The sequence below is a fragment of the Tasmannia lanceolata genome, unplaced genomic scaffold, assembly GCF_043159265.1.
Source record: "Tasmannia lanceolata isolate RefF3 unplaced genomic scaffold, GAP_Taslan_0.1 ptg000007l, whole genome shotgun sequence".
In the NCBI taxonomy this organism is placed as follows: Eukaryota; Viridiplantae; Streptophyta; class Magnoliopsida; order Canellales; family Winteraceae; genus Tasmannia; species Tasmannia lanceolata.
In genome coordinates this window covers 7712622-7740263 of record NW_027518684.1, presented here as the reverse complement: position 1 = coordinate 7740263, position 27642 = coordinate 7712622, and the positions used below count along the sequence as shown (strand labels likewise).

The following is a 27642-nucleotide window of genomic DNA, read 5'->3' as shown; positions in this document are numbered from 1 at the left end:
TTTCAATGGGCTTTCAATGAAGAAGACACTGCTCGTATTAGCATCAAACTCAAACCTTTCCTTGATATTTTCAATGCAAGCGAATAGCAAAATGTACTCATAAACAACGGCCATAAGCAAGTGTATAATGACTGATCAGTTGTTCAAAAACTCAACTAAAATATGCATAAGCTAGTATTAAAGAAAGGGTACCTTTTCATCCAATCCGTGAATAAAGCCGTCTGTAGCACTCTAGACTCTACCGAAAGGCAGCAGAAAATCTACATTTCCCCACCTTACCTACATAGTGTAAGTATGTTAAGAAGCAAGAGAAATCTAAGAACACTCAACATAAATACAATAAACACATGAAGGCATACTAAAATATATGCCAAATTCCCAAATTTACACATGCTAGAGACATGAATTTCAGGGAAAGTGAGCAAATGCTAATATTACTAAAAACTATCTATCTCAGCATTTCTATATCAAATGCTAATGCTAATAGATGGGAACTACCTTTCTCATCGTAGATCTCGTGTCTGTAGGGAAAATGAGCAACAACTTCTCAACTCTCGACTCATGACCCATCCACAACTTGACAACTTCTTATTTACACTGAATTCCTAAAGAAAACTAAAAGTAAAAGTTACTTCATCAAGGAAAGTAAAGAAAAATTACATCAGAATGGAAAGTAAAGAATAAACAATGCTGAATGCAATTCCTATCCCTTTGCTACCTGATCAGTTGTTCATATCAACCTCCTTATTTATGCACACATAAGATATAAAAATCATTACGCAAAAATAATATGACCACCATCAAAATCATCCCTTTACTACCTCGTCCACACAAAAAATTTGGAATCGGATACAAGAGTTTAGCATATCCCCAACCACTGTTCACATGAAGATTATCTATAGATTAGCATGTCCCCAATGATGATGTCACTCATCATCCATAACTACAAAAAACAGATAACATCCAAGTCCATAACTACAAAAAGGTACTACAAACATAAAAGTAACTTAATTGCTCGGTGCTTCTTTAACCTGCAAAGAAAGTAAAAAAAACAAAAATAAAGAAAACGATTAGTAAATATATGATAAAAATATATATTAAAAACCAAAATTATATCACAAACTTACACAAAAAGATGGCCAAACGACATGTCCTCCAGCCACGTCTCTAATAGTTTTCCGTCGTCCTGATGGTCTTATCAGAAGTTCATCGCCCACTATTATAACCCTGACACTAACAAGAGAAAATCCTGGCCCAATCGGTGTGCCATCCATCAACTATCGTCGCCGGATCTTTGCTCACAAGAAGTCCTTTGGCCAATTCAATCCCCGGTCGTGCCAAGCTCATCAAAATAACCTAAGCAACATTAAGGAAATGAAAACTTGCAAATTACACAGTCAATGATAGCGGTCAAGTATTGGAATTAGCTGGATGAAAATGTAAAATCAATTATACCTCTGTGGAGGAGCAAGGCGGGTGACTTGCAGGGGGGAAGTCACATCTCGTGATGGAGTCGCATCGGCAGTATTCTAAAATTATTATAAAATAGAAACGTTATGTAAAAAAACTCATTTTACAATTTTGTATCTTACTTGTATGCAACATAATTTCAAACATTACCTGGCTACCACTGAAATTTGACATGAAATTCTGAAGCTGCTGGGTCACCTCCTCCTTAAACTGGCGACAATCCTCCCTAATTTGTTCTTTGTCATTGCGCTCTTCTTCAATCATTCTCTGATAATCCATGCGATTTGGTGATGGCCCAAAACAATCAGTTGGGGTCGTACCAAACCCCATCATCCGCACCCTGCCATGTCTCTCTGATCCTATGAAATGGGCAAAGGCGTCGTCTCTGAAAATTGCAACGTTGCAACGTTGCTACTGGAAGACTCAGGATGCTCCATCTCGTACTGTGTAAACTTTTTCTGAAAATAAGAAAAAAAAAACAATAGAAATAAAGCTTAACATAAAACCGGCCAAATAAATAAAAAAATAGCATATAGTATTGGCACATTATATTTAAGCTTTATCAACAATCTTCCCATTTTTCTTCGTATGAGTAAGCTTGAATAGTTCAGGGCGGCTAAGAACCTTGCCACTTCCTTTCTCCTGTCAACAGGAAAACAATTTTATCATGTCAAAACCAATATATAAATGAGGAATTAAATTAGAAGTTCATGAAATTACCAGATCATAGCGTTTACATGCGAAGCTCTGAGTCCCATTTGTGTGCATCATCACTTGTTTGGATCGGTTAGCCTTGTTCGTTATACTGTGCTTCTGAAATTAGCAACCAAATATAATAATGTTAATTTTTTAATATTAATGTTAAAACCAAAATAAGATTGCATTTTACCTGAGCAAGCGATGACTGCCAATGGGCGTAGAGACCCGTCCACTGGTCACCAATTACTCTATCATCCGTGCATGGGAAACCAGGATCGAAGTAAGTTTTTCTCAAATAACACTTCCAATCTTTCCATTTTGTACCGATATTACTCAATGTCCAACTCTTATGCATCTCATCAACATCATAGTAATCCTAAATTGACATGTAAGAAGTCTTTAATACCATGGAATTATAACAAAATTTAAAATCAAAATAATACTAGCTTCCTAAAAGAACTTGTAGGAAGTTAATAATACAATTTATTTTCATCGTACCTGAACAACTTCCCACGCATCTTCTTTCTTTTCGTTAGGCACTTGCCTCCAGTCGAATTGGTCAATTGGTAACTCAGCACCAAGTCTTGCTACAGTGCCCAAGAAATTTGTGAATTTTTTCCCTATTTTTCCTATGGGCTGGCCAAATTTATTAAACACTACTCTCTTCCTTTGACTCCTAGGGCATCCCCATGTATCTTTGCAGTAAGTGGGACCACGTCTCTTCCAAGACCTCATCGACGAGGAGGCAACATCCTGTATCTCAGGAACAAAGGAGGGCTATGTATGCAAGTGCCCGACCTGGTCATCCAGATCCTCGGTCTGCTCATCCCCCTGTCCTACCTGGGAATCATCATGTGTATCTTGGGCCTGAGAATGTGAGGGTGGCATAGTGAGATTGCGTTTCCTCATGTCTGATCACCTGTACATGATTAACAATTGAGATTGATATCTTAAATAATAAGCATACAACTATTGCAAATTGATAACAATTTAACGATTTGACATTTAAGTGGAGATGATCATGTATCCATCAAATTTCAAAAGATAGCAGGTGTAAGTATTTTAGTAAACAAAGCCTATAAGTTTAAGAACATTACGAATAGAGCAACATTTAATGATTCAAAACTCCCAAATATGATACCCCCTCAACCATTTCTTAGAAAAAGAACAGGTACAAGTGTTCCACTACACAAAGTCTACAAATGTAAGAACATTAAGAAAAGAGCGACATTTTGTCAAAATTCAAACAAATCAACCATCAAAGCAGTACACCAAATAGAGAAAGAGATATGATCCCGTTTATTTATCGTTGGCAAAGGGACTCTCATCGCCGTCACTAGCATCTGAATCTGTATCACATTCTTCATCATCTGGTATTGCCTGGGTCAATTGTTCCAACGGTTCATCAATTTCTGTCCTTACTATATTTATTCGTTCCCAGCTATTTACGTCTTCCAAATTTTGGATTTCTGCTGCCTCGGTCTGGACATCTCCCTCATCATTGTTCCCATGTACCTCATACAAGTCCCTAGGTTTTGTCTTCACAACCACATGCCAGTCTTTGTTACCGGGGTGATCTTGCACTTAGAATACTTGCTCAGCTTGAGATGCAAAGACAAAAGGCTCATTTTTATAAATATGACGTGTCATATTTACAACTGTATAACCGAACGCATCTATTTTTATTCCCCTGTTCGGCGTTACAACATCAAACCAATCACATTTTAAAAGCAACGCCTTCAGGCGTCCAAAGTAGTTAAGTTCAATAATATCTGTTAAAACACCGTAATAACTAATATCTCCGGCTATTGGATTCTGATCCCTGGCACAAACTTTTTGTATTTGCAGTGACAACAGCTCCACAATTCTGTGTTTTCCTTTTCTGTTCGCGAGCCTTCGTGTGAAAGCGGAAACCTTTACTAATAAACCCTTTGTATTTCCTAGCGACGGGCGCTGGCCCCCCAGCTAACCATCTAAGCTTTTCTGATATATGCTCACTCCTTGTCCGCTGCAAATTTTGAACCTATTCAAAATTTGATAATGATTAGCAAAGACCAACGTGTATGCTAAATAGTGGGAAAATATTCTTCTAATGATACTGCGGCTAACGAGGTAGTGGGAAAATATTCTTCTAATGATACTCCTCCCCTTTCCAAGCATCCCTCACTCCTACGGTTCTACCACCGACTGCTGCCATAGTTCAATCACGAGTCAAGATAAAGGTTCTAAATTTCAGTTTCGATCGCCACGAATACGGAAAAGAGACAAAAAATGAAAGCTCGGATCTCCGTCATAGAGATCAATCATCAAAATCTTGTCTAGGCAAGTAGTTTAAGAGAAAGAACTAACCCGATATGGAGGGGGAGAATTCCACACCCTCCTAGCAGGTGAGGAGGTAGAAGGAATGAGTAACTGCCGGGAAAGGGATCAGACCAAGACCTTACCCCAAAACCAGACACGCTTGTGATCTCCTTGCCTCCTAATAAAAATCGAGTCCCAGCCTCTTATGACAGAAACTGCCATGTCGAGCTCCTGATCAAACAAGTTCCAGCAAAAAGAACCTTTCCAGATCACCATGTCCTCCTAGCGAACATAGGACTTACCAACACTAGCCTCACAGTCAAAGACCACTCTGAAGAGACTAGGGAATTCAGCCTTCAATGGGCGATCCCCGCATCAAAGATCATGCCAAAAGCGAATGCGCGAGCCAAATCGCACCCTAATCTTATACTTTTTTAAAATTAAGTCCATGGATCTCATAACGTTTTTTACACAGAGTCATGCCTTGGGACCTAAAAGTGTCCTCTGACTCTCAAACTGTAAAATCCAGAACCAAACTTCCCAACAATCATCTCCCTCCAATGTTCTCCCTCAAACCTCCAAATCCGCTTACCAAAAAGGGCAATGTTCACATCACTGAGACTACGGATATTGAGATCCCTCTCTTCCTTAGTGTTCCAAAGGAAGTTCTTCTAAAGCTGATCCAGTCTGTTAATGACACTCACTACTCACAAGGCTATAATAGAGAGATAAGGGGCATATTAGCTAAAATTGATTTGATAAGCATAATCCACCCCACAAAGGTAGCCGACTTTTCTTCCAACGGGAGAGCTTCTTCTCAACCCTCTCAATCATCGGACCCAAAGACCCTTAAGTAAATGACAAAGGGGCAACCATATATAGGAGTTAAGGATCGAAGTAACCTTGCATTCAAAGATTCGAGCAAACTTTTCAACCTCTCCACTGCTCAACCATACGCTCATCACAGAAGACCCGGGGAAATTTATTCTTTGATCCAATGCTGATTCTCTGACCTGATATTGCCTTGTAATACCTCATAATAGCCTTAAGGTGAAAAACTTTCTCCTCAACGCTACTTAAGAGAAGAGAGTGATTAGCATACTGCAAGTGGGTAAATCTCAACGACCCAAAGGACTCACAGGTGATCATCATATCAGTATACTTATCTGACAAGATGAACATGTTCAAAGACACGTTACCGTGTGAAGGGGAGTGTTAAAGATAACACATATGTTGACATGGTGCATACACAAGGGATCTTATAGTGACAAATTCACATAACTTCTTTCGACAGTAGAAGAGATGGTTATCATCAGTCATTCAATAATTCCTCTGCAGAAAAATAGGGGCCTAATCCGCCTCACTATTTTCAGTAAGAGTTGAGCACCATTATTAGTTTCATCATTATGATGTCAATCTACGTATCTTGATGCAAATGAACTTGCTCATCTCAATGTATTCAAGCATGCTTTCGATGACATGAGAACCAAGCACATGTTTCTCATGAGGGTTTGACTCAACTCAAATGACACATGGCTAAGTGCTGGCCGTGCAAACTAAATAACTATTTTGGCCATTAACATAGGTGCAAAAGGGCCAAAACAAGGACAAAATAGACGATCTGAGAATTTGATTTTTGTTTCCTTTCTAGTTTAAAATTTTTTAAGTCAGGTTTTGTAAGCACGCACTAAGCCTGCCAGAGTACCCAAGAATCCAGTTTGACCCCCAATTAAGTTTGTAACTAACATTATTTAATTAAACAAATTTTCAATAATAATTAGACAGCGATGAAAGAACTTATAACTCAAGTCAGCATCATTAGTTCTAGATAGATACTTAAAAAATGCAGTTACAAGCTCCTTGCCAGTAACACAAAATCTCTCTTGCTATATGAGACAAATCCTGCCCTGGGTTTTGGAAAGTGAATGGTCCAAAATGGATCTGAATTTCTTTTTTGTTTTGTTTTTTTGAATGGAAAATGGATCTGAATTTCTTGTTACTTCCATTATACTAAATTGAGACCAATCAGTGAAGGTCACAAGATAACACAGCGATGCAAGTACTTAGAACTCACGTCAGCATCATTAGTTCTAGACAGATACTTATCAAATTCGGCCACAAGCTCCTTGCCAGTAACAAACGATTGCTTATTACGCAACTCAACTAAGCCTTTGTCCCAAACTAGTTGGGGTCGGCAAACTATTGCTTATTACTATTTCTTATTATTATTTGGTCAAAACTGAAAATCTCTACAAAAATAAAAAATAAAAAACTAGACCTCGTTTTATCCTTTCTTCAAAACAAGGCAGGTGCTCTTGGGGGCATCGTTTCTTATTTTAGAAACATGTCCCGGGAGAAACAAATAATCCTCCAAAAAGCATATTAAATTTATCATGCCCATTTATGTCATGTAGATGCACAAATTGCCTTTTAATGCAAATTATCAATTGCTGAAAAGAACTTAGATATGACGTACCTCAGTATACACAAAGTAAATAAGTTCTTCCACTCAAGGTCCACCAATTGTCCATTCTCTACCTCCCAAGTCATAAAAAATGATGAAATAAATTTAAAACTCACCAACAAGAGTCTCCTCAAAACATCGATTCTTGTCGTGATGTGCAGTGAAAACATGAACATTGTGCCCATGGGACGCAAGTTGAACTGCAGCATCGACAATCAACCTTTCAGCACCGCCTATGTATAAACATCATACATTTTAGCACCAGAATGACAAGTCTTTTCACAACAAAATTTAATCAGAGCGAAAAAAGTATCCTGTCTAAATCCAAAATGACTACCTTCTTATCATAATCCCCAGGGGTCCATTTGGATGCACACAATATACAAGGGAAAGGAATATATATTCACATTTCTTTACTTTCCTTCCTCCTAATTAGAGAGGAAAGTCAAAACGTGCAAAACGGATTGGATTTGGAAAATATACACTCAACAAGGACTGTCACGTGAACAAGGTTTTAAATTTTGGTTTCGGGGTTAATTTCGGTCCCCACCGAAACCGAAATTTCAGCAGAAATCCCGAAATTTGGTAAAGGGACTTGAAATGTCTGTTTTTTGGGCCGAAATTTCAGGTAATTTCGGCTGAAATTTGGTAAAGGATTAAAAAATTAATATTTTTTCCGAAAATTCGACTGAAATTTGGTACATTTCACCAATTTCGGATTTCGGCCATTTCGGTTTCGGTCTAGACCGAAATCCGAAATTTCAGATTTCGGCCGAAATTTAAAACCTTGCATGTGAATATTAAATGGCAAGCAAAAAATGCTAAGAAATGGAAAATGTGTCCATTAAACCACTTTTTGGTGCATCCAAGGCATATAAAGATGAAAATTCCAATCTGAATTCAGATAATCTAATCCCTATCAATCTCTAAATTAGAAGGGTCACATGTCACGACTGTCTTATCAATAATTAAAGCGTCATAGCTAAGCATTTGTTTGAATGTACACTCAAATTACACTTTGGGCCTCTTCAAATTGCATTTTACCCATCAATGTAATCTAAAAAGTCTAATTTTACTCTGGAACCAGATATGTTTCAAAGTACAATCATACAAATATACCATAATCCAAAATCAGTAAATCACAAGACCAACATAGAGAGAGGAATAGGAAGGAGATTAAACCTATTCCCAGATCTGGATGGATGATAGCAATCTTTAGCTTTGAACTTGCCATTTTCCCCATTATTTTGCTTTTCTTTCTCTCCACGTGCTAACTTTCTAGGTTTGCTGAAATAGCCTCATCGACATAATTTCCTTTGCCAACATTTCTTACCTGAGAAAGAGAGAGACCAAATAATTGAAAACCCTAACCCTAACCAAAAGGTGGTCATTCATGCAAATTCAAGACACAGGATCCCGTCTTCGTTAAGATAAGAAAAATCATACAAGAGACTCGATTCTCATTTTGCAATCAAGATTCAGAATGCATATTTTTTCGTGCTTGAGCTCGATCAAATTCGAGCTCTGTGTTTATCTTGATTTCGACACAGATTTTGGGTGAGCTATTGCTCTGTTTTTAGCTTGATTTCAACACACATTTCAGCACAGTTACTGCCCAATTTTCACTTGGTTTTTAGGGTTTAGGGGTTTAAAACTATGCATATATCACTTTTTTAAAGTAGGCCCAGATTTCAGTTTGTATTAAACCAGTTGTTCCTACTCATTTTCATCATGTTTCTGCAACCATGTTAGCTTTTGCCCTGTTTTTTATCGTGTTTCGTCATATACATTTTTTTACACATTTCTCCAACAAGTCGTGACACAACTTGTGTTTGAATACAATAGGCGTCTTAGTATTTAATGGGTTTGTAACTTAGGGTTTCAAAATAGAAAACCAGATAACCCAAAAAAGAAAAAAACAGACTACAAATGAAATAAACAGAGAAGCAATTACCACTTTGAAGAGAGATCTAGGGTTTCACATCTCAATCAAAAAAGCAAAGAAAAACAAAAGGAGAAGAGGATGGAGAAGATCTAGGGTTTCGCGAACCCGATGATGATAAAGAAGACGCGCTCGCTGGTGCGAACATAAACCCTCGACTTGGAAGAGAAACCTAGGATGCGTTAAGTCGAATTCGACTATAATTTTTTCACCCCCGTTTAGGATTATGCGCCCCCCCTCCGTTTCACGTGGTTTGACGTTAAAAAGCAATAAAGTTTGCCACATTTTCACGTGAACAGCGGGGCGCAAGGCCAACCAATAGGAGAGGATGCGTTAAGTCGAGCGCAGGCAACCCAACTGCGCTCGAGGCAGAAACTCTTTCCTTAGAGAATTTATATGATGAAGGGCCGTATGAACACGTTAAGGTGGTACAATGGAAGTATCACCCTTAGAAAGAAGCTGTTGTTGGATACAATATCAAGGATGGGATGATGAGTACTGTTAGTTCGGGCCTTTCATCATATAATCTCTATTCTTACAATCATTTACCCTAATTTTCTTATGCATTTCGGTTTGATTGATTGAAAAAATATGTTAGCCTTAAATTGGTTCTTTGAGAGTTTTGCTAAGCTATCCACCTTAAGTGCCACACAAATCTACAAATGAATGATTGGGGATAGGCATGTGTGGCTCAATGATTTTGAGGCTTTGTTTCTCAACCTTGAGGTCACAAGTTCAATCCCAGCTTACCCATAAAAAAAAAATCTACCAAGATGGAAGGCCGAAAAATCAAGGGCATTGAATTTATTATTTATTCAATCACGAGACTAAAATTAAAAAGACAAGTTGGAATGAAAATATATAAAACATGCCACAGGTGTCGTGGGATGTCGCCTGCGTGCAACAACACATGCTAGTATTTTAATAGCATTTTCCACGAAAAAAGGGGAAAAAAAAAAACACACCCATCTTAAATTATTTTTAAGATGACTTGACTTAAGTAATTATCAAATCATAAATTATGTTAACAAATTGTAAAAAACACACCGTTCGTTTTCGACAAAAATACATTCATTTAGGCTATGTTTGGCAACCATGAAAAATTATTTCACGGAGCATTTGTTGGCCCGATTATGTGAGAGTGGCAGAGGAGGGAGAGGAAGAGAATTGAGTTGGCACAAGTAGGCAGCGTCAAGAATTCTTAACAACTAGTGAAACATTACCTATTAAGGGCACGTTTGGCTATCATGAATTATTTTTCATGATAAACTAGTGTCTCGAGAGGAGTATGGCAGGTGAAGTGGCTAAAAATAGTGTCTTCTAGTTGAGAAGTGGCTAAAAATAAGGAAAATAGTGTCTCCAAGTTGATAAGTGGCTAAAAATCAGAAAACAAAAAACTCTACACAAAATTGGATCTGAATTTTTCCTCATTTTTTGCTACTTCTCCCTCTAATCTCAATCGTGCCCCTCAAATCTATGGGGGGGAAAAATCCTACCGGACATGGCCTTAGGAATTGATTTCTTATTTTCCTAATTTTTAGGAGCTTTTCATGACCTCCTCACTCCCACACTTTTTGACGTCAAAACACATTAAAAGTGGGGCCTATCATCCCAACCATCATCACTCTAAAATTATTGCAAAATTAAGTTTCCAATACATCTTAACGAGTGCCTTAAGGGCATGAAATTCTTCTCATTTTCTTTGTGAGAAACACAAATAGTAAAAGGGTTTTGCTAACGAGTGCCCTAAGGGCACCGGTTAAGGTGCATTGGACAAGAAATTTTCCAATCATTTTACACATACTTTCACACTTTTACACCTGTTTTGAAATTTCTTTATAAAACATGTGTACAATTTCTTTCCCAATTGATGGGGTCCAAAATCTGCAACCAATCGGCTGCTGACACGTGGCCCTCACAAGGACCACTGCAAAGCCAACACCTGTCCCTACTAGGCACAACACCTGGGGCAATCAGGGACTTCCACCTGCCCCCCCTAGGTATGAGACATGGTCCTTACAGAAGCCACCACCTGTCCTGGACAGGTGGCTCAGAACCACTATAAATAGCCCTCATATGTGCTAAGGTGAGGGATCTGAGATCTAAACTCTAAGCTTTTTGCTCTGACATTGCTCTGCACTCCTGCTCATACTGACTTGAGTGTCGAAGCACCTGTCCGGAGCACCACTCCGGGTCGGTCTTCTGACCCTTTGTTTCCTTGTCTGTGCCCTTCTGCAGCGCAGGACTCCCTCACCCCTTCGGCTGTGGCTTGTCAAATCAGCCCTTCTGGCCCTACCATCACCTGTTACCAATTTTAGACCTAACACCAATGCACCTTAACCGGTGCCCTTAGGGCACTTGTTAGCAAAACCCTTTTAGGAATTTCTAGTTAGTCAATTAAAGTCAACCTCAGTATTATAAAAGTAGAACGTGTGTGATGCATGCTATTATTTTAATAGCATTTTCCACACAAAAAATAATGCGAAAATGCTCGCCGATCTTAAATTTTTTTTAAGATACATGATTTACATAATTAACAATTTTTTTATAGGTAAACTGGGCGACTTCAAGGTTGAGAAACTAAGCTTCAACCATTGAGATAAGACCAGCCCTATGCATAATTAACAAATTATAAAATATATGAGCAAGTAGTCTATATATAAAATTCCACTTGCCATCCACTTTTAAGAAAACTGTATTTGTTTAAATAGTTAGATTCCACTCCATTCATATTGAAGGAGCTTTTTGGGAACCGCAATAGCCTTTGACCGCTGCTTAAATAATAAAAGTCAATATAATCTAGTGCAATTATCAAATCATAAATAGATGCTTATGTTCACTAACAAAACAAGGGATGCATTCAAGGATTAATTTTCAGAAGAATGTCATAGTTAGGCTGGCAGTTGACCTGATTACATCGGCAAATTCTGCCCCATGGCCTTTTTTTAGCGAAACTTTTCTTCTCCCGGAAAACGGGGCCTTTTCACTTTACACTACACTTTTAAAAAACTCACCTCCTCTTTTTTCTGGCCTGACTTTTCTTCTACCGCTTGGAAAACGTGGCCTTCGTAGAGCCTGTGCTCTTTGAATGTGAACTATTGTATATTTCTATTTTAACAACTGTTAAGGAACGTACGCCTAGGGCTGCAACTCGGGTCGGGTCGGGTCCGGTTTTTTTTCCGATTCCCAAACCTGGCCCTACCCATGATAAATCTCGGGTCGGTTCGGGTCAGGTCGGGTTTTTTCACGTTGACACAATTTTTTAAGGAAAATTCTTGTTTCGCAAGGCAACTCAACTCATAGAAGCAGAAATTACACTCACATTACACTTGAATCCAGCAATGATGTAATTACACTCACATTACACTTGATCGAATCAAACAATGCTGTAATCAAACAATGTTGTAATTACAATCAAACAATGCTGAATCAAACACTTGAATCAACTCAACTCATAGAAGCAGAAACTACACTCACATACAATAACAGTGGGTGCGTGGGTTTTCACTTTTTACTTTTAACTAATAATAGAAAAAAATGTACATACTATTAGGGGTGGACATGGTTCCGGTTCGAACCGAGGAACCGAACTGAACCGGCACATTTGGTTCGGTTCGGTTCGGTTCCATTTCTATATGATTCGGTTCTGGTTCAAAAATCCGGGAACCGGTGAAAATTCGGTTCGGTTCCGGATTTGGGATCCCAGAACCGAGAATCGAATAGGTGTGGGCCTCACTGTATTTTTTTTAAGGTGTTCTTGCATGTAGCGTAAACACCATATAAAAGAGCATTATTTTTTATCAAGATACTGATAACAGCTTAAGGATAAAGGATCATCCAACAATGATTAACCAGGAAAGTTGAATAGGGCGGTTCTTTCTAGGGAAATGATATTTCCAACCCTTTTTGTTTTTCCTTTTTTTCCCTAGAAATGAATACACGCTCATGGCATTGGGCTACTCTTTTTCTGAGAAAAATAGTGATTTTCAGGAAAAGACAAACAAAAGGTGGTGGAACTTCTGAGAAAGAGGGGTCTCTTTTTATGTCTTGTTTCCTCCCATTGGTGGATGGGTGTAATACATGGGACCAATTCCAATGCAGGGTGGGTCACCTTGCTCCCTCCAATAGTAATGTACGTCTTGGATGGTTAGTGAAGGGTGGCCCACTTGACATTTAGCGTTAATTGAAATCGATTGGGTCCGCCCACGCTGATAGGATTCGCCTATAAAAGAGATCAACGGTAACGATCAATTTTTAAGTCGCATACATTTATGTGCAATCAAGACCGTTGATCTTGTAGAACATCGTGCCCACATGATCTTGTTCTCATGCCAAGTAAGCACCCCTTGTATACGAAAATCAATGTTCTAGATTTTGTTGGTGGAGCCTTAAGCAAGGCATGATTGATCAAGGGCCTACAATCATCCAGTTAAGGTGTTTGGATCAACGGATCAGATTGTTTTCATTGGTACAAGGAATGGGAACCATTTATCTTCAATCGATATCACCTATCATTTTAAATGGCCCCTACAGCCTCTACCTGTACGGATCCATAGTCAATGCAAACCATCTCTTATGGTCCTTCCCAACCGAACCGAACTGAACCGATTATATATGGTTCTGGTTCGGTTCGGTTCCACACATATATGGTTCGGTTCTGGTTCCAATTTCAGGGAACCGATTATTCATGGTTCGGTTCTGGGTTTAGCCCAAAACCGAACCGAACCGAACCATGTCCACCCCTACATACTATAACTTATGTAACTCGGGTCGGGTCGCGCCCCTTCAAACCCGGCTTGACCCGAGATTCATGCGGGCTTTTGAATGCTCAACCCGGCTCAACCCGAAACCCATGAAACCTGAACCCAACCCAGGCTATTTTCGGGTCGGGTCGATGCGGGTCGGGTAAAACCCGGCTCGAGTTGCAGCCCTACGTACGCCCCTAGTCACGTCCGGGTCGATGCTGAGTTCTCATTCGAGTGTCCAAGTTTTGCCTCCAAGTCCTTCATAACTCCTTTGACACATTAAAATAGAAAATTGACTCAGCAACATTTAGCCATAAATTATCAAAAGAAGTGAACTCGCACGATGTACAATTCATTTAACTTATCCCATTTTTGGACCAAAAGAAAAAAGAAAAAAAAATGAGATTATGGATTTATAGGTCATCATGACAAGTTCTATTTTATTTTTAGCTGAGATACTTCTCTATATAAAGAGTAGGTTGATGCACCATTTTACACAGACCAATCTAGAGAGAGAGAGAGAGAGAGAGAATGGGCAGCTTAGCGAATCTCCCACCGGCCGTAGAGAATCCCCCACCCGCTGTCGGGGAGATGGTGACTGTGCTTAGCATAGACGGAGGTGGTGTGAGAGGCATAATCCCTGGAACCATCCTTGCTTTCCTCGAATCCAAATTACAAGTAACTAGCAATCTATATTTCTCTTATTCTTTTTTTTTCAATGATCGACGATCAAAGATGATGATTTGTTCGGTCTCATTCGTGTATTTTATAAAGGCTTGTTCTGTTTCATCTTTGGTTCTAAGTGATTTAAAGTTTCATTAAATGGCATGATTTGTTATTTTTATAGGAACTTGATGGACCGGACGTTCGGCTCGCCGACTACTTTGACGTGATTGCCGGAACAAGCACTGGCGGCTTGGTGACCGCCATGCTTACCGCCCCGGACAAAAACAACCGCCCGCTCTATGCAGCTAAAGACATTAATAACTTCTACTTAGAACACTGCCCCAAGATATTTCCTCAGAAGGGGTGCGTTTATCAATACTCCCTCCCTTGAATTCACGTATTTGCATGTATTTATTTCTACCTAGTTTTATAAGGATTCTGATTGAAAATCTTGGGTGCAGCTTCTTGAGTTCAGCTAGAAACTTGTTGGGTGCAGTCTTTGGACCTAAATATGACGGCAAGTACTTGCACTCTTTGGTTAGAGAGATTCTAGGGGAGACTAAGTTGCACCAAACCTTAGCAAATATTGTAGTTCCAGCTTTTGATATTAAGTATCTTCAGCCAGTCATCTTCTCCACCTACAAGGTACTAATATACATTCCAACCTTCATATTTCAGTGTTTGATTTTGAATCTCAAATTCTCTCCCGTGTCTATTCCTATGTCCCCATAGGAAGGCTCTGAAAATTCTACGATTTTGGTATTTAGGATATATAAGGTCTTGTTTGCCCACCTTTTGGGTGTCATTCACTAGAACCAATAGTCATTTCGGTGTCCCACATGGGGCCTATTTCCTCACCAATAACAGACTCTCTCTATTGGGTATCCCACAGTTGATTTCTTTCTTTTTTTTGTCTCAATGCCACATATGTTCAACTCTAATGTTAGCTTGTTATATAAATTTCAGGCAAAAAATGAAGTGTCTAATGACTTGTACCTCTCCGACGTATGCATCGGTACATCGGCGGCCCCAACATATCTTCCAGCTTACTTCTTCCAAACCCATGATGCCAAAGGAAATGTGAAGGATTTCAATCTAATTGATGGAGGAGTCGCCGCAAATAATCCTGTACTTAAAATCATGTTTGCTATGTTATCATGGCTTTCTTTCTTTCGATGTACAATTTTAAGTCATTGCAATAAAGACAATATGGAAATTTATGTATATTTTTCTGTTTATGTAGGCATTAACGGCAATATCGGAAGTAAGCAAAGAAATATTAATGAATAACCAAGATTTCTTAGACATAAAGGCTACGGATTATGGGAAGTTCCTAGTGTTATCTTTGGGGACGGGGTCAGCAAAGCAGGAAGAGAAGTATAGTGCAAATATGGCGGCCAAATGGGGATTTTTTGGATGGCTTTATAACATTGGGGCTACTCCTTTGATTGACTCTTTCTCACAGGCAAGCGGAGACATGGTTGACATTCATATCTCTGTTCTCATCCAAGCTCTCCACTCCGAGTGCAACTATCTTAGAATCCAGGTCTCTCTCTCTCTCTCTCTCTCTCTCTCTCTCTTGTTTTGTGTCTGACTTTTCAGCCAATTTTTTTCCACAGTCATTAAATTTATCTAATGTGGCTCTTCTCTTGGGAAAAAGTTGGCCGCGAAATGGCTTTCCATCGAAATTGCTTAGCAAATCCCAAAAAAGTTTTATATATGCATATTTTCAAAGTAGGCTTCAAAGCTTTATTTTCAAAGTCTTTTTGAAGGGATTTGCTCGGACTATTGCAGGAGAGAAAAGCCACGCAGGCTCACTTTCTAGCTTTGTCTTATTCATTTAATTGATCTGAGGAGGGGGTTCTCCCATGCAAAAGTCAGGTGCAAAATGGCTTCCACGAAATTGCGTAGCAAATCCCCTTTCTGAATAATCAAAGTTTCAAAGTTCTGAGTTTTATAAACCTTTATGGCAATGTCTAAGCCATTTTGAGGCCCCTCTTTTGCTGAATTTGTCTTAGAAGTTTAATTCAAATGAAGTAGCACTTCTCTTCTTAAAAAGAGGTGCTGCGGAATTGCTTTTGGCGAAATTGCCTTTATCGAAGAAAAGCCAATAGTATGTTTTCAAGAAGAAATAAATTAAACGTATAACATGAAAAAAAAATGCAAATTTTTGCTGACATAAGTTCTATCATTTGGGTATATAACGCTGTCTTTAGCTCGAATGATGCTATTTATTTTCTAATTAATTCATACTTAATTAGTAAATGAATCTTTGCTCGAATAACAGGATGACACATTGGTTGGCAATGCATCATCGGTCGATATATCCACGACAGAGAACCTATTAAATTTGGTGGAGGTGGGCAAAAATCTTCTGAAGAAACCAGTGTCTAGAGTGAACTTGGAGACAGGCCTTTTCGAAGAAGCAGGAGGACTGATTGGAAATGGAACCAACGAAAAGGCCTTGATTCATTTCGCAAAGCTTCTATCCAAAGAACGCAGGCTCAGGCAAAAGAATGTGTCTCCTGCCTGATTCCAACGTTCTAAAGATTACATTATATGCTTAAATAAAATGTATGAGAGAAAATCCATGGATCATTGAAGATTGACCATTCATTAGTAGGTGCGATATGATTATTGTAAGAGAATAAAATCAGATCATCATTTGATTGATTAGCTTGTAGTTTATAAAACCAGCTTTCGTTTGGTAGTTAGGTTCAAGGTTATCTTTTTCAAATATTATTATTTTTATCTATCTCCTTGAGTGTTCTGTTCTGTATTAACTCATAAGAGATAATTGCATGGTAATCCAAGATTGTTGAGCAATTATTTTCTTAACAATTATAGTCAATTCTCAGTTTTTTAGCACTATACTTGTGCCACATGTCTTGTGTGATTTGTTAATGATTATAAGAATTTTGGGAAGAAACTTATTTCCCTTAGCTTCGTGTCGGGTCTAGATAAAATGGGCACATAACAATTTTTACGCCCATTTTTGCCACATAGAATCGGGCATAAAATTTGTCTTGCACCCATTTTACCCATTTTACTGCCGGCAGAACACGTTATTGCTGAGAATGGTTGAAGAAGACTGAGTTATTCTCGACCATGCATTACAGACATTGAAGGAAAAGAAGGAGAAGCCAAATGAAAAAGGAACTCACTGATTCTGTCTAGGGGAGAGAAAGGTTCCTTAACGTGCAAAAGATTTAAAAGAGTGTCCTTCCCCCACAGGGAAGCAGTAAATACCACTTAATAAAGGAATGAGCTGTATCCTTCATCGTTATTTACATGACTATGAGGAGCTCTGCTAAAAGCACATTATCACCATTCTCACTTGAATTAGTTGACTTAAGTAATTCACAAATCATAAAATATGTTAACAAATTGTAAAAAACACACAGTTCCCTTTCGACAAAAATACATTCATTTAGGCCATGTTTGGCAAACCATGAAAAATTATTTCACGGAACATTTGTTGGCCCGATTGTGTGAGAGTGGCAAAGGAGGGAGAGGAAGAGAATTGAGTTGGCACAAGTAGGCAGCGTCAAGAATTCTTAAAAACTAGTGAAACATTACCTATTAAGGGCACGTTTGGCTACCATGAATTGTTTTTCATGATAAACTAGTGTCTCCAGACATGGCCTTAGAATTGATTACTTATTTTCCTTATTTTTAGGAGCTTTTCACTCCCATCCTCACCGGGCCCAACAAATGTTCTAGGGAATATTTTTTTTCATGCTGGCCAAACATGGTAAATAGTTTTCCTCTGCTTGGGAGAGGTCTCCATTCCTTTTTGTCAGCATTAACAAGAGGACCGGTTCATTCTCTCAATGTGTCTAATAGAAGAGAAGCAACGCGAAGCAAGACTGACTGGTTTGGTAGCTAGCTATATTATAGAAAATAACTAAAGTATCCCTATTTGAAGGGTCAATTTTCAAAAGAATGCCATGTCATTCATTGGAAATTTGTGAAATAGGGGCATTTTGATCATTTCAAATGAAAGCAAATAGAGGCAGCTAATGCCTGTTGCTCTAGCCTAATTACTTCTTTTCTTGGAAAACGTGGCTTGCAAGGAGGTGGCCTACAAAAGAAATGAGAGGTATACACATGTTTTTTGAGACTTTTTTTGGGCGATGATATTTTCACTCCCCCTGCAGTACGCATTCGCTCCCCTTATCAATGCTTTTTGACGTCACATCAAGTTAAAAGGGGAGCGAATGCGTACTGCAGGGGGAGTGAAAATATCATTGCCCCTTTTTTTTTATCAAAATATGTGCAAAAGTCTCAAAACATGTGTAAAATTAAGGGGATGTTTTTTTCGCCCCCTATTGAATGATACACCCCACTGTTAACGTGAATTGTGGGCAGATTTTAACATTTTTTGACGTCAAATCATGTTAAAAGTTGGGCCTATCATCCCAGGGGATCATAACCCTAAAATTATTGCAAAATTAAGTTTCCAATGCACATCTTAAGGAGTGCCCTAAGGGCATGAAATTCTTCTCATTTTCTTTGTGAATGTAAATGGAAAATCACATAAATCTTGTCATGTTCTGTGTTTATGCTTTATTCTTTTCTATCCGGGTTCTTATGAAAAAAAAAAAGAAAGACAAATAGTAAAAGGGTTTTACTCACGAGTGCCCTAAGGGCACCGGTTAAGGTGCATTGGAAAAGAACTTTTCCAATCATTTTACACATACTTTCACACTTTTACACCCATTTTGAGATTTCTTTATAAAACATGTGTAAAATTTCTTTCCCAATGCACCCTAACTGGTGCCCTAAGGGCAGTCGTTAGCAAAACCCATACTAAAATACTGTTTTTAATATCTCCCATTTGTTCTTAAGTGCTTTAACCAAACATTTGGTATCCTCCTAATTGAAGGATGTTTGAGATGGGGCTCATCCTTTTACAATATTTCTCAACATTCATCTCCCTGTCATATCTTCAAAATCATCTCCACTGCTGTATATAGAACGAGTTGGTGGAGAGTTCCTAAGCATTCAAGATAAAAAGTTGGGGGTAAGATACCTCGGACCATTACCGGAGTTTCGTGGTATGATACGGTCGATTGAATTAAGGGATATGGTTGGGGGAGAGATTAACGAGTCTCACAGGAGTGAATCTTCGAAGAAGTCATTCTGAGAGTTGGCTAGATTGAAATCGGGGGCTAACTATGGGGATAAGAAGAGTGAGGGAGGTAAGAAGGGTTCTCCATTGAGTAGTGTCAAGTTAGGGAGAAAGGGGAGAAAGTACGTGAAAATTGGTTCCTTATGAAGACGTTATCATGGAATGTAAATGGATTGGGCTCTTTGGAGAAGAGAGCTCAAGTGAAGGAAATGGTTAAAAGATGTAAACCGAGTCTTGTACGTCTACAAGAAACCAAATTAGAGGTTATAGATAAGGTTACTGTTCGGAGTATTGGTCTCAGAGGTTAGTGGAGCTTTTCTTTTGTGGGATCAAGAGGCCTTTCTGGGGGGATTTTGGTTGCTTGGGAGGAGTCTTATTGGAAGGTGGTCGAGGAATGGAAGCGTAGTTTCTCCTTGTCTGTCGTTCTGGAAAGGGTGGAAGACGCCGTGAGGGTTGTTTTCTCTGGGGTCTATGAGCCTTCTCTAAGGGTGGAGAAAAAGGTTGTTATGGGGGGAGTTAGATAGGATTAGGGTGCGATGGTCCCATCCTTGGTGTCTAGGTGGAGACTTTAATGAAATTATATTTGTGTGTGAAAGGGTGGCTTGCACGAGGTCCAATAGAAATATGGTCTTGTTCGCTGATTTCATTTCTAGGCATGAGTTAATCGACCTTCCATTATCTGGGGCTTGGTTCACGTGGAATAGAGGGGAGAGTCATAGTAGGATTGACCGCTTCCTTGTGGATGAGCTTGGCTCCTGAGGTGATACAAAGAACCTTGGTTCATTCGGTTTCGGATCACTGTCCTATTCTTATGGATCCGAGGTTAGAATCTTAGGGCGCCCCGCCTTTTCGATTTGAGATAGCATGGCTCCAGGACCCGAACATGGAAGAAAGGTTGGGAACATGGTGGGCCTCTGAAAATTTTGAGGGGCCTGCAGACGTAAGAATAGGGAGAAAATTGAGATTTGTTAAGAAGATGTTGAAGGAATGGATTAAGGAGAAAAGAGTGTCTGACTCTTGCAGAAAGAATTGGTTGGAAAGTAGGATTGTAGATCTAGGCGCTTTAGAGGAAGAGGGATTGGGGAACATGGTTTCTAGGGAGGAGCTGGGGCTTTTTCGGGAAGAACATAAAAGTATTCTTCTACATGAAGAGATATTCTGGAGGCAAAAGTCGAGGGTCAAGTGGCTGAAGGAAGGTGATAAAAATACTGCTTACTTTCATGCTATTGCAAGTGCTAGAAGGGGTAATAGGATTGTCTCATTGATGGTGGATGGGGAGGTCGTTTTCGGAAAGGAAGATATTTTGAGTGCTATATTGAGCTTTTATAATGCCATATATACATCAGATGGTATATCGAAGCCTATTCTGAAGGGTGTGGATTTTAACCATTTAGAATGTGACCAGAGTAGGGAATTGGAGGATCCGTTCGAGATCGAAGAGATTGAGAGGGCTGCTTTTTCTTTGGGTAGAGATAAGGCTCCCGGGCCTGATGGCTTTTGTTTGGCATTTTTCCAATCTTGTTGGGAATATGTCAAGGGCGACCTTGTGGTGTTTTTTCATGAGTTCCATCACGGTATGGAGTTGGATAGAGGTACGGGGGCTACTTTCATAGCTCTAATTCTTATGGTGGAAGGTGCTAGTATGATAGCGGAGTTTAGGCCTATCAGTCTTGTGGGATGCCTTTATAAGGTTTTGGCTAAAGTTTTAGCGGAACACTTAAAGAGGGTACTTCCATCAATCATATCGGATTATCAATGTACTTTCATAGAAAAAAGACAAATCTTGGATTGCTCCTTGATTGCAAATGAGGCTATTGACTCGTATTGCAAACTTTGTAAGAAAGGCATACTGTGTAAGTTGGACATGGAGACAGCTTATGATAGAGTGGATTGGAGATGTCTGGATTACTCTCTTGAGCGTATGGGTTTCGGATGTCTATGGCGTTCGTGGATGAAGAGTTGTGTGTCATTTGCTTGGTTTTCTATTCTCATTAATGGATCTCCAAAGGGTTTCTTCAAGTCGTCTAGAGAGCTTAGACAAGGGGATCCTTTATCCCCTTTCTTGTTTGTCATTGTGGCGGAAATCCTTAGTAGGTTACTGGCGATGGGAAGTGGCCTTGATCTTTTTAGAGGGTTCAGGATCGGCTTGGAGGAGGTGGAGGTTTCCCACTTGCAATTTGCTGATGATACATTATTATTTTGTGAGCAGGAGACTGGGCAAGTGAGAAACTTTAAAGCCATTTGAGATGCTATGAGCTCATTTCGGGCCAAAAATCTAATTTCCACAAGTGTAAAATTTTTGCTTTGAATATTCCTAAGGAGAGGGCTCAGGAAATTGCTGTGATTCTGGGAGGTCAGTTGGACTCGTTGCCTTCCTTGTATCTGGGCCTTCCGTTAGGGGTTCGTAGACCGAATAAAGATCTGTGGGATCCTATAGTTGAGAGGATTAAGAGAAGATTGGGTTCACGAAAAATGAATCTTGTTTCTCGTGGTGGTAGGCTTGTGCTGGTTAAGGCGGTATTGTCCAATATACCTATATACTTCATGTCTTTATTTAAATGCCCTGTGAGTGTCTCCCTTAGGATTGAATAGATCCAGAGGAGATTTTTGTGGGGTGGGAATGAGGATAAGAGAGGTATTGCTTTGGTCAAATGGGAGGAGGTTTGTGTCCCCATTAAATTGGGTGGTTTGGGTTTAAGGAGAGTTAGAGATTTTAATCATGCGCTCTTGGGTAAATGGTTATGGAGATTTGGGGAGGAGCATGATTGTTGGTGGGTCAAGGTCATCAATAGTAAGTATGGATGCGATATGGGGAGATGGGAATCCTTGGACTTGTTTGCAAAAAAAGGGTTGTCGGTTTGGAGAGACATTCTAAAAATGTCTTTTCTTTTCAAGTCAAAGGTTAGATTTAGAGTGTATAGAGGTGATAGAATATCATTCTAGCAGGATGTGTGGTGTGGGGATGTGTAATATGGCTTCAAATAGCGAGGCCTTTGTTAGCGATTGCTTTGAGTTGAATGAGGGTGTTCTTGTGTGGAACCCGGGGTTTAGAAGATCATTTTTTGAGTGGGAGGTGGAATTGGTCTCTAGCCTGCGGGCCCTTCTTGAGGGATGTTATATTAAAATGAATGGGGAGGATAAAAGACTTTGGACTGAGGAACTTTCTGGGACTTTCTCGGTTAAATCTTTCTATGAAAGTATTATGATGCAAATTTCTAACCCTTCATGTTCGACAAAGGTATGAAAATTTCATTGCCCACCTAGAGTTTGTATCTTTGGTTGGGCGGTTTGTCGTGATATAATACAAACCATTAATTTTCTGAGAAACCGTGGTATGTGGCTTATTATCATTGCCCACTATGTCTGCAAGATGGGGATATGTGGATCATTTGTTTATGCATTGTTCGTTCACTAGGATCATATGACGATTCATCTTCATGAGATTTGGGATTTGTTGGGTTTTTTCTAAATCTATTCCGTCGCTATTGCACCTTTGGGGAGGGGTTCCTTGGAAGGAAAAAGGAAAAACCTTGTGGAATTTTTGTTTACTAGCCATGTGGTGGTCTATATGGAAGGAGAGGAACTCTAGAGTCTTTGAGGGGAAAGCCATGAATCCTCATTGGATTGACTTGAAGATCATCGCCTTGGTTATATCTTGGGTGAGATGCCTCCCCTCTTTCCGGTTTGTATTGGCTTTTGATCTTTGGGAAGGATGGAGGGAGGTGTGCTTTAGTGTTGAGGGGAGAGATCTTATTTTGCAAAGATGGGAGCCCCTGCTCAAAACATGTATGAGGTTAATTTCGATGGTGGTAGTTCCGGCAATCCAGGAGTGGGAGGGGTTTGTCACAATGATAAGGGGGATGTTGTGTGGGCATACTATGGATCTATTGGTGTGTCGGGCGGCACATTTTGGCATTTTGGATATTGATAGAAGGTTAATGGATCTGACAATTGTTGAGGGAGATTCATTAAATGTGATTCTGTGGACCCCGATCCGAGAGAGAGGTGGGGGACAAGCCCCCAGCGGCCTCTGGATCATCCACGCGTGGAGGAGATCTCTACCAAGGAACTCTCGAAACGGATGCCACCCTCATAGCATAGCACGAGTGACGATATAAAAAGAATGAGATACCTCTTGATCCAAAGATAAATCCTCAAACCAAAACGTACTTGAAATAAACTCAGAGTCGCCATCCATGGATAGGCCATGGAACCCAAAAAATAAATCCTCTGTGTAATGGATAACCGGAAATATATATGGGCCCATGCCTGATTACGAATGGAGAAGGTCCGAAGAGCACCCCAAATTCGTCCGAGTGCAAGCACTTGGTCCCTTATGCCATTTATTATTAACCTTGAAGAGTTTTGGGCGAAAATCATGTGAAATTGGAACAAATATCCCCAAAAAAATGTCTACCTAATCATGCATGACTTGGGGATGGAATAATAAGCATACACAAAATAAATGAAAGAAGTGTCACCTAAGCATAGCTAGGTTATGAGTGTCATGCCCAATGAGTGTTTAAGTTCTGGTGAACAAACACATGCATGCTACAGCTAAAGGTATAAGGTCTGCACAGGAAAGTAAGAAAACACAACAAAATACACAACATGACAAAACAACAAATCCTAGGACTCTAAACGATTTAACCCGAGTCTTCGGATGGTCTGATGTTCATCCAAAGAAGCTTACGTATCCCCGCCTCCCCAAGAATCAGAGTCACTTAGTTCTTCGCACCTATTCTAAACTATGATGCCTAAGACATCTAGACCTCTATCCTAGACTCGATCTAAAAGACCGAACTAGTTATTAAAGCTTCTTATGTGATTATTTAAATTCTAATGGATTGTGAATTTTAGGACACCCTATATGCCCTAACTAAATGCAGGTTAGCCCTAAGCTAATGCAGGTGGTTCCTACAACCTATGTGTAACTAGGTTGTGTTTCCTACGAAAAACAAAGGGCGGACTAACCCATCCTATTCTAGTCATCAGTCGGCGATGTGAATCGCCAACTGACCGGATGGAGGCGTTCCTATAACTCTAGGACAAACCCCTAACTCTAAAACAAGCACATAACAAACAAACAAACACCAAGGACAAACCCTTAACTCTAAAACTCTCTATCTAGGACAAATCCCTAACTCTAGAGGAAGAGCTTCTTGAAAACAAGGTTTTAAAGTTTTATTCAAAAAGAAGATTTTCGATACTATTTACAAAAGTCTGGTTAGACTTGGGATGAAGATCTGAAGCTGCACTACGTACCTCGTGAAAGAGGATTAAGCCAACGTAGTTCGAAACGAACTTTCCTAAACTACTCCAAAACATAACACATTACACTTTTTTAAGGTTTTTGATGTTTTCAAATGTTTTTGATGTTTTAAATTTATGATGTTTTTGAGTTTTCAAATATTCTAATGTTTTTGGATTTTAAAGCTTTTTCAATATTTTTGGATTTCGAATTTCAGATGTTTTGGATTTTTAAAATGTTTTAAGTGTTTTTGGATTTTAAAGTATTTTCACCCTTTTGATCAAAAATCTAAGGGAATACACAAAATAACACCCTGGGCCAAACCCTAGGGCTAACAGGGGAAACCCCTAAACCTGGTAAACTAATGCCAAAGACAAGGAATTAATAGAATCTCAGGAGGCAAAGCTCTAATGAGACTATGCTAGTTTCTAATAAAGAAGAGTGACAACAGCTTCAAGGAGAAACTCCTAACTAATGCTACTAAAGAAGGGGGCAAATGAGTCAGAGACTCTAATAGCACTATTAGAAATGAAAGTAAATGAGTCAAGGACTCTCTAATAACACTACCAAAGCGATAAATCAGTCAAAGACTCTCTAATGATCCTACCAAAATAGGGCTACCGAGACAATGTATGTCTCTTAGTGTAACTCATTATGAGACCACAATGGTCTCCTAAATGAAGGGCTCTTCTATCTAAAAGATATCTAAAAAGACTGTGTTAGTCTACTAAATAAAGAGGGGAGCACTACTTGGACTGAGCAAGTCCCCTAAGAAAATGGGCTTGGGCTAACGCCTTCATCGCCATTATATTCCACGGATTAAATGAAAGGGTAATAGGACAATGAATGCAATCCCATTAATAATTATGATATAATAAACACATCTGATGCACAACATGTCAACAAATCTTGATGAAAGAAAATAGTAATTCATATTATAAGAGAAATTATGTATACGACCATAACCATTAAACACAGGTGAACTCAGAAATTGAGATTTTCTATTGACTTTAAGCTAAAAAAATGGACTCTAAGAACCCTTAACATTTCAACACTTGAATAAGCATTACAAAATTTAACAGGTTACAATACATGCTGTAATATGGCACACCATCTATCACCAACAAGAAACTGAAATTTTATGCCTCAAATTCAACTCAATATTCTTAAAATTCTTTGTGACTGGAATCAGTTTGAGGAACAACAGATCATAAACAAAAATTGAGACCTAAACAAGCATTTTACATGCTCATAGAGTATCACTGCTGCCCTGTTTCTTTAAGCAGGAAGAATATATAGGAAAAATTACAGCACAAAAAAATCATGTCCACACTTCAATTCAATTGTAATATATCATCAACCTTTCAGGCATTCTCACACATTATGCACCAAAGACAACACCACAAAGAATCCCCGAACAAACCATTGTCCATATCATGAATCATATGACAAAATTATTTATTCATACGAGGTGGGGATTATATATTTATGCAAGGTTGTAGTTCAAACCAAAATTCATCCACAACAGAAATATCCCAACCACTTCTCCTTATTTTCTCCTATGAAGCACTGACCCTACAATCGGCCCTTGCAATTTATTTTGAAATAACCAAAGCATAAACTCCCACCCCTTAGCCATTTGAGCAAAAGAAATGAATTATTGGTCAAGAATTCCACACAAAGCTCATATGTGCTCATTCACATCTCAGAAGTTCACATTCAAGCAAAACCTTCCTTCGAAATGCATCATAAACTAGTAAAACTTTTGTAGTGATCAAAGAAAATCACACAGATTTGATTCCGGAAATCTAAAACAATAAGTTCATCATTCAATATAAAATCAAGAAGAAGTACTTTCCTGAACTGTCTGGATATGCCAAAACATTGCAGGCCAATATCTGCTGAAATGTATGAACTGAATAGGGAAGGAGATTGTCACTCTACTCATGCTACTTTCACGCAAATATTCCATCTTTCCTTTATGGGAATTTCTCATTTAAAATTAGTGTTCAAACTTAATTAACCTTTTCAAAACAGAATATTAAGCCTTCTCTATTTAAATGAATTGCAATACCTCTATGCTCTTATTTTAAGATAGCTAAACATGATTTCCATATGATTACCTTTGATATTCACAAGGCTATCAAGAAGACTTAACAGTTCTCACAAATTTCATAAGGAAATGAATGGGTCCAACACTCACATTTTAATATTCTATGAACCATTCATACATTATCACATTCCACAAGAGTTTCTCAGAAGTCATTCTGAAAAAGAAATACAAACAGGTTGTGTAATAGCTGCAACAAAGTTAAATTGATAACCACATATTTAGTTTTTTACAGAGTTGCATCAGGCTATTAATCAAGAAAAATGAAGGGGAATCACAAAAGTATTATTATAAATGACAATTAAGGGTGTTAGTCTCCAAGGGAAAAACTCTAAGGAACAAACCCACAGATCACTGAAATAACATAAGAAAGACCAGCTAAAAGAAACATGCCATTCTTGGACTTGCTAAGGATTAGCTTTCCAATTGAAAATCTACATTTAGACTACAAACAACTGACATCCACTACATTCTTAACAGACTATGAGATCATGAATATATGACACACGTATTAACTTTATTAAAAATGTGAGCAAACATGAGAACAACACATATTATGGATAAACACATACCAAATGAACTCGGCATGGACATTACCATTACATACACATACATACATAAGCACAGGCTCACAGATATATACACACGTACTTACACACGGTCTCGTACACCTTGAAAGCTAAATGTAGATCACCAGGTAATCTGATGATGCGTTGAATGCTATATTAGATCTGTACGATTTAATAAATAGAGATAACAGAAAAGGTTTAAATCATGGAATTTTTTTAATAAAAATTAAATAAATCCCGAAAGGAAATGATAAGATCTTACAGAGACATAGCTAGATCTACTCAAATACG

The 27642-nt window shown here is 38.8% G+C and overlaps 2 protein-coding genes across 2 annotated transcripts; one reads left to right on the top strand and one right to left on the bottom strand.

The window, feature by feature from the left end:
* Positions 1-800: 800 nt before the first annotated feature.
* LOC143881692 (uncharacterized) lies at positions 801-9125 on the bottom strand. The gene is made up of 10 exons (XM_077384941.1): positions 8889-9125; positions 8117-8267; positions 7051-7167; positions 2668-3088; positions 2360-2545; positions 2191-2283; positions 1621-2112; positions 1456-1529; positions 1128-1356; positions 801-1031 (listed from the first exon to the last, which is right to left on the bottom strand). Exons 4-7 carry the CDS (start codon positions 2902-2904, stop codon positions 2023-2025), a joined length of 606 nt encoding a protein of 201 aa, XP_077241056.1. The 5' UTR covers positions 2905-3088; positions 7051-7167; positions 8117-8267; positions 8889-9125; the 3' UTR covers positions 801-1031; positions 1128-1356; positions 1456-1529; positions 1621-2022.
* A 5016-nt stretch (positions 9126-14141) lies between these two features.
* LOC143880900 (patatin-like protein 2) lies at positions 14142-16970 on the top strand. Its single transcript, XM_077383881.1, has 6 exons — positions 14142-14299; positions 14469-14650; positions 14749-14932; positions 15254-15415; positions 15531-15833; positions 16575-16970. The coding sequence occupies exons 1-6, from the start codon at positions 14153-14155 to the stop codon at positions 16818-16820; spliced, it is 1224 nt and encodes a 407-aa protein (XP_077239996.1). The 5' UTR covers positions 14142-14152; the 3' UTR covers positions 16821-16970.
* The last annotated feature ends 10672 nt before the right edge of the window (positions 16971-27642 follow it).

Bases quoted from the DNA above. Each gene is read 5' to 3' on its own strand.
- LOC143881692 (XM_077384941.1), bottom strand. From the start codon at position 2,904: ATGAGGTCTTGGAAGAGACGTGGTCCCACTTACTGCAAAGATACATGG. The intron at 2,284-2,359 runs GTAAAATGCAAT...TGCTAATTTCAG, and splicing joins GGCAGTCATCGCTTGCTCAG to AAGCACAGTATAACGAACAA. The intron at 2,113-2,190 runs GTAATTTCATGA...TCCTGTTGACAG, and splicing joins CATGTAAACGCTATGATCTG to GAGAAAGGAAGTGGCAAGGT.
- LOC143880900 (XM_077383881.1), top strand. From the start codon at position 14,153: ATGGGCAGCTTAGCGAATCTCCCACCGGCCGTAGAGAATCCCCCACCC. The intron at 14,300-14,468 runs GTAACTAGCAAT...TTATTTTTATAG, and splicing joins TCCTCGAATCCAAATTACAA to GAACTTGATGGACCGGACGT. The intron at 15,834-16,574 runs GTCTCTCTCTCT...CTCGAATAACAG, and splicing joins GCAACTATCTTAGAATCCAG to GATGACACATTGGTTGGCAA.